The 6604-nt window shown below is 48.5% G+C and overlaps 1 protein-coding gene across 2 annotated transcripts; it reads left to right on the top strand.

Annotated features, from left to right (window-relative positions):
- Positions 1 to 2657: 2657 nt before the first annotated feature.
- LOC120661650 lies at positions 2658 to 4994 on the top strand. 2 transcript variants are annotated; one of them, XM_039940559.1, is made up of 2 exons: positions 2658 to 3976; positions 4972 to 4994. In XM_039940559.1, the coding sequence occupies exons 1-2, from the start codon at positions 2878 to 2880 to the stop codon at positions 4977 to 4979; spliced, it is 1107 nt and encodes a 368-aa protein (XP_039796493.1). In that variant the 5' UTR covers positions 2658 to 2877; the 3' UTR covers positions 4980 to 4994. The 2 variants fall into 2 exon arrangements, with proteins under 2 accessions (XP_039796493.1, XP_039796492.1); XM_039940558.1 differs by lacking the exon at positions 4972 to 4994 and adding an exon at positions 4058 to 4443.
- Positions 4995 to 6604: the final 1610 nt, after the last annotated feature.

The raw sequence follows: 6604 nt of genomic DNA, 5'->3' as shown, positions 1-6604 counted from the left end.
AATCACAAAATTAATTACAAAACTCGTCTGTAAATCGCGAGACAAATATAATGAGCCTAATTAATCTGTCATTAGAGATTATTTACTATAGCAATTTAGTGTCTAATTTCGGCCTAATTAGGTTCATTAGATTCGTCTCGCGATTTACAAGCAAACTGTGCAATGTGTTTTTTATTTCGTCTAGATTTAAGTCTCCATGCAGGTGCTAGAAAAAATTTAGAATTTTTAATTATGCAACTAAACAAGGGCAATTACGATGGATAAGTCTAAACAGGTGTGAAATTCCTATTTTTATGTCATACAAACGCATCTGTTGTAGTTGTCATCGAGAATAGAAAACGTTATCTGAGCACCTAATCTTGAGCCATTGGGGGATGCACCTCTTCCTACCTTGAAGCAAATTGGCATGGATATTATAGAAACAGATACAAAGAAGTGCCAACTTGATGATTATCATATGAAAAGATATAAGGTGAAAACCCTACTTTTAAGCCATATTTATTCAGATAAAGCAAGCACATACCCTGGTATGCTCGGATTCATCTTGGACCCCAAGTCGATGTAGCTTTTCTATGACGATTGCGATGCTTGTTTCATCAAGAAGCCCCCTGGGAATCACTTTGATATATCTTGTATTCTTGTCCATAACAATGCGGGTTTTCTCTCTTTTGATGTGGGAACTTACCTTCCGCGCTACGGGGGACGGGTGATGAATGGGCGCGTCTCCTAACTTCTCCTGATGGGCTTAGATCGTGATGTTGATAAATCAACTTTTAGGAAGCAAAATATTCTAACCAAGTTTGAAATGCACTGATTTCGTCGGTTGTCCCTGGAACATCGTGGTTAGTTTTTTTTTCCCTCCCCCCACGCTTGAAATGATGTCTTCTGTAAACTACACATTTTTTTAGTTCCGCAAAAGTGAAGTTAGCTACAGTTTTCTTTACGTCGCGTTCTCTTTTTTTTTTGCGATTCTTTACGTCGCGTTCTGGATTTGACTAAAAAACTCTACCGGGGGTGTGAAACGCCCCACCATTTTTTCATTTAGAGGAAGCCTAACCGGCTTACCCAGGTAGAGAAACCCCCCGAATCCTGGCCTATGCCCATGAGGGTCAAGCCTTGCAGCGAGCACAGCGAGGGGTTTTATTTTTCTCTCAGCAGCATGAAATTCGCTTCTGATGAGAATCGAACTCAAGACCTGCTGAGAGTGCGACGCTACCGGGCCCGGGCTAGCCAACTGGCCACCGGACCTTTCGCGTTCTGAATTTGACTAAAATGACTAATTTGAAATTGGGCCCCCTTCAAAGAAATAAAACAAACCAATGTGCATTGACTTTCCATCAACAAAGTTGCTCCGTGCATAGGTTGCGCCATAGATATACATGCGTTGCGAACTTGCGATCATGCACCGGCAGCAGCATTGGTGGAGTTCTGGAGCGTTAGGTGCATTATCAATTCATGTTAGCACCCTAAGCAAATGCGTAAAAAAGAAAGGGGCGAGGAAACAAAACGTACCAAGGCATCAAGCACGGGGGAAAAAAAGCGGCGCTTGTGCACTTTCACAGCGCGTTCTGTTAAACGTGCCCGTGCAGCGCAGCTACAATTTCCTTTGCTGGCACGGTAGAGGGATGGGTGGTGGCCAGCTGCGCTGCAAATCCGAACCCTTGATGGGCGCCACCAAAGCCATCGCACAAAAACCACTGTTCATTGCTGGCGAAAAAACGAGAAACAACAAAGCGTCAAAGTGGCCAACTGAATATTCTCATTTTTCAATTGTTTTTTTTTTAAAACAGCGTGGTTTCTGTCTATGCTTACATTTCAAAATTTCCTGCCTCGCATGGAGAAGTTCAAATTTCATGGACTTTCGTTACTCTTTTTAAAATTTGGAGTAGTACGTGCTGTGGAGTTGCCTCCATTTTTTTTTTTTTGAGCATGAGTTGCCTCCATGTTGTGAGCTTAGCCAAATGCCCCCAAATGCTGCCTGTTGTCTACCGGCTACCGAGGGAACTGTCAGATCCAAGAATGGAATGTCCTTCTAGCCTCTAGGGGTCAATAATTACGCCCCTTACCGTGTCCGGCCCGACTCGATCTTGCAAACCGAACCTACCGACAGACACGACTCCGGGATGCTAATCTTGAACTGGAATATTTTTAATAAAAAAAGAAACCAATTTGGCTCGTGGAATCCTGCAAATCCCGGAAGGCCGGGAGGGGTTCGGATTTCCGATCTCCAAATTTCAAAATTCGAAAACTGAACCACCGAAATGGACATGCCAAACTGAGGGTGTGTTTAGATGAAATGCAAAAAAAATTTGCGACAGAATCTTGCTAATTGGAAGTATTAAATGAAGTCTATTTATAAAAATTTTTGCATAGATGAGTTGTAAATCACGTGACGAATCTAATGATGCTAATTAATCTATGATTAATCAATAATTAGCGGATGATTATTGTAGCATCACTTTTGCAAATCATGGATTAAATAGGCTCGTTAGATTCGTCTCGCGATTTACAGCTTATCCATACAAAAAGTTTTGTAAATAAATTTCATTTAGTACTTCGTGCATGCATGTGTTGAAACGTTCGATGTGATTTTTTGTTTACAGTGTTTAGTGTTTATGGGGGTGGCAACTAAATAGCGCTGAATAGAGAAGCCCGTCTCGTCGTCGTCGTCTCTCTCTCTCCCCATCCTCTGTCCTCTTCCTGGTGCCTCCCCTCATTCCCTCCTCGCAACTTGGCGATTCCCAAATCCCGATGCGTCCTCGCGACTAGCAATCCCGCGTCCGCCTCGGCGCCCCCTCCACCACCGCCCGCCTCCTCCACTCACCACTCACCTCTGCCCCCCTTCCGCTGGGCTCGCCGCCGCCGCCGCCTCCTCCCATGACGTCCCCGTCCTCGCACCACCCGGATTCCTCCTCGGCGTCCTCCACCCCGCGCGCCGGTGCCGGCAACACCCACCTCCATCCGCCGCCTCTCCCGCCGGCCCCCGCGCCCACCTCCGCCGCTCCTCCCGCGCAGGCGCACGGGGGCCTGCAGGTGCGCCTCATGTGCAGCTTCGGCGGCCGCATCCTGCCGCGCCCGGGGGACCGCCAGCTGCGCTACGTCGGCGGGGAGACCCGCATCGTCTCCTTCCCGCGGGCCGCGGCCTCCTTCGCCACCCTCGTCGCCGCGCTCGCCAAGGTCGCCCCGGCCCTCTTCGCCCCGGGGGTGCCTCGCCCGTCGCTCAAGTACCAGTTGCCCCAGGACGACCTCGACTCGCTCATCTCCGTCAGCTCCGACGACGACGTCGACCATCTCATGGACGAGCTCGACCGCCTTCACGACGAGGCCGCGGTCGCCGCCAGGCCGCTCCGCCTCCGCGTCTTCCTCTTCGCGCCCGCGCCCGATGCCGCCTTCGGCTCCATCCTCTCGGGCACAGCCGGCGATGCCGCCTCCACCGACCAGTGGTTCGTCGACGCGCTCAACGCCCCCGCACCGCACCCCATCGAGCGCGGCCGATCCGAGGCGTCGTCGATCATCTCCGAAGTCCCCGACTACCTCTTCGGCCTCGACACCGCGTCTGACGAGCCCAGCCCCGGCCCCGCGGCCTCCCGCAACAAGTCCGACGCCGCTGAGACTCCACGCCAACACGGCGACGAAGACGAAGCATCGGTTCCCGCGCGCCAGGCGCCGTACGTCGCGGAGGGAGCATCGTCATGGCCCGCCCCGCCTCCGCCGTACATGGCGCAGCCCGTGTACTACTTCCCCCTCCCGCCGCCGGTCCACTACCTCGACCCGTCTGCGCAGGGCGGCTACATGCCTCGCCCGGTCTACCACATGGTCGGTGGCGGAGGAAGCGAGGTACCAGGTGGAGATCTCCACGCGGCCGGCGGCGTCTACGGCGTCCCACACCCCATGCAGGCGTTCCCGCCGATGATGTACGCGCCGCCGCCCGCGGTCATCTACACGGCGGAGGGGCAGCCGTTGCCGCCTCCTGAAGGTGGGCCCTCCTCTTCCTAGGCGACTAGGCTGCTCATGGAGTGGAGAGCCGCTTCTCATTTCTGAATCCTAATGATTGCAGATGCCTAGGCTTAAGGATCTTTGCATTGCTGCGCCAGTGGTCAATTTTATTATTCGTCAGGTTCTTGCTGCTTGGTGTATAGTTGAGGGAGGTGGACGATGGATGGATATTGCAATTTTCGTCGAGTGGACATATATATATCCGTAAAATATAGTTATATAGTGTAGTATTCTGTGTGATTAGTACCCAAGCTAATGTAATGTGGATTCATATATTCTGGTTCTGGATGACAAATTTTGGGCATTTTATCTCATAAAACTGGAGGTTGGGTGAATGTTCTCAGCAATATGTCCTGTAAAATGTTCATTTATGAGATTCGGATGTTACATGTGGAGCCTTAATTTCTGTTCTGATGAGTGGTTTGCTGAGTTGCAGACAGCTGACTTCACACCAAATGTGTACTGAATCGATGAACTGACTCTAGTTTTAATCATAGAGATCATGTTTGCATCATTATTGTTATGTGCTTGTGGTTCATTTCCTATTCTCTTCTTTCAATCTTCAGTGAGGATGACCTCGAAATAGCATGTAACATTTCTACTTTTCTTTGTGATGATATATGAAGACTTGTTTTCTGCACTTTTGTTACCTAAATTAGATGCTGGATGAATGTTCTAAGCAATCTGTACTGGAATACGCCTGTTTTCTTTGGTCCATTGTGCATTTTGTGGAAGCTGTATTCCAAATAAGTTTAAATAAGTGTTGTTTTTACTCAGTTTGTTCTAAATTTGATCTTTGATATCATATATTTGTCTTGTTTGCCATGGTAGTTTCATTATTTGAATTGGTCATTGTGGTATTGTATTTCCATCTTTGCGCTGATCTCTTTACCCTGAACTGCTTGTATATTCTACTAGTAATTGGTCACTGGCATTTCCTCCTGATGATTCTGAACTTGTAACGCGTTTCTTCAGAGTACTAAGATGCTGTCACGCCCAGGAGCCCGTCGGCCACCGCAAATCGGCGGTTAGCCATTCCGGCGCCGCCGACCACACCGATTTGTCTCGCGCCGCTTAGGTCGTAGTTCCTCAGGATCGCGTTTGGGGCCCTCGTCAGCGTCCCTTTCCGGCTTCCCCGCCTCGCCTTCGCAGGATCCAACACGGCTCCACCCCGTCCCTCGGTCCAGACCCAGTTCGTGCTCTCCGCAATGGAGGACGCGTCCAGGGCAGAGCAACTGCGTTGGGAGCGTGTCAACGACAAGTTCGACTTGTTGTTCTCCTAGGTGGATGATATTCTGGGTACGTAGATCAAACTGGAAGCACAGTACAACATGATGAACAAGGTCGTGGAACAGATGCTACGAGATCAGGAGATTTTGGCTAAGCAGATTGAGAATACAGGACAAGCTGTGGCCCGTTTAACCTTGGACTCCACCCGCAGATCAGATCGTGAACCACCAAGTCCGACTGATTCAGAAGCATCCGACTACAATCCCTTTCCACCGCAGTCGTCCAGGTACTCCTCCTCCTGTGGCTCATACCCGTCAGGGTCGTGGTCGTCAGCAGGGGCACGATGATGACCATTATGGCTTTAAACACACAGTACCAAAATTATCATTCCCTCGTTTTGATGGTTCTAATCCACACATTTGGAAGTCTAAGTGTGAAGATTACTTCAAGTTATATGCTGTCTCTGACACCATGAAAGCCACCTTTGCCTTGTTGCACATGGATGATAATGCTGCCAAATGGTTACAAATCTATAAGAAGAAACATGGTCTTGCTAATTGGGCACAATTAATTAAAGTTGTAGAAGATAAATTTGGGGCTTCTTATTATAGGGATGCTCTTGGGGAGTTATTGGAGTTGACTCAAACGTCCACTGTTGAGTTGTATGCCACTGCTTTTGAGAATCTGCAGTTTGAGATCTGCATGCACCATGAAGGATTTGACGAGCTGTTCTTTGTCTCTCAATTTAACAAGGGGTTAAAGTATGAGATTGCCTCTTCTGTTCAATCTCAGTTACCACATATAGTTGACAAAGCCATACTGCTAGCCAAAGTGCAACAACAAGTGTTGGAGAAAGGCAAACAGAAACAGCAGAGATTGCACTTTTCTACTAAATCAACCTTTTCTTCTACCAAGTCTGATTCCAAGGTGGAAAGGAAATGATATTTGGGCATTTGTGCTTCTAACACAAACTGATGACCCCGAGCAGCCCTCAGTCCACCCAGCAGTGACAAAGCTTTTGGCCAAATACCAAGATGTGTTTGAGCTTCCCAACAAGTTACCCCCTGAAAGAGTGTATGACCATGCTGTACCATTGCTTCCCAATGCTATCCTAGTCAATGCTCGGCCATATAGATACTCTCCTCTTCACAAGGATGAGATTGAAAGGCAAGTCAAAGAAATGCTTAATGCTGGCTTAATTGTCCCAAGCACTAGCCCCTTTGCTTCACCTGTATTGCTGATCCGAAAAAAGGATGGAAGCTAGAGATTCTGTGTGGATTACAGGAAATTGAATGATCTCACAATCAAGAACAAGTTTCCTATGCCTCTGATTGAGGAAATCATCGAAGAGCTGGCTGGTAGTTCCTATTTTACTAAG

This window comes from Panicum virgatum, chromosome 2N (genome assembly GCF_016808335.1).
Source record: "Panicum virgatum strain AP13 chromosome 2N, P.virgatum_v5, whole genome shotgun sequence".
NCBI lineage: Eukaryota > Viridiplantae > Streptophyta > Magnoliopsida > Poales > Poaceae > Panicum > Panicum virgatum.
This window is presented reverse-complemented; position numbering and strand designations above follow the sequence as displayed.

Coding starts and splice junctions, on each gene's coding strand:
- LOC120661650 (XM_039940559.1), top strand. CDS start 2,878: ATGACGTCCCCGTCCTCGCACCACCCGGATTCCTCCTCGGCGTCCTCC.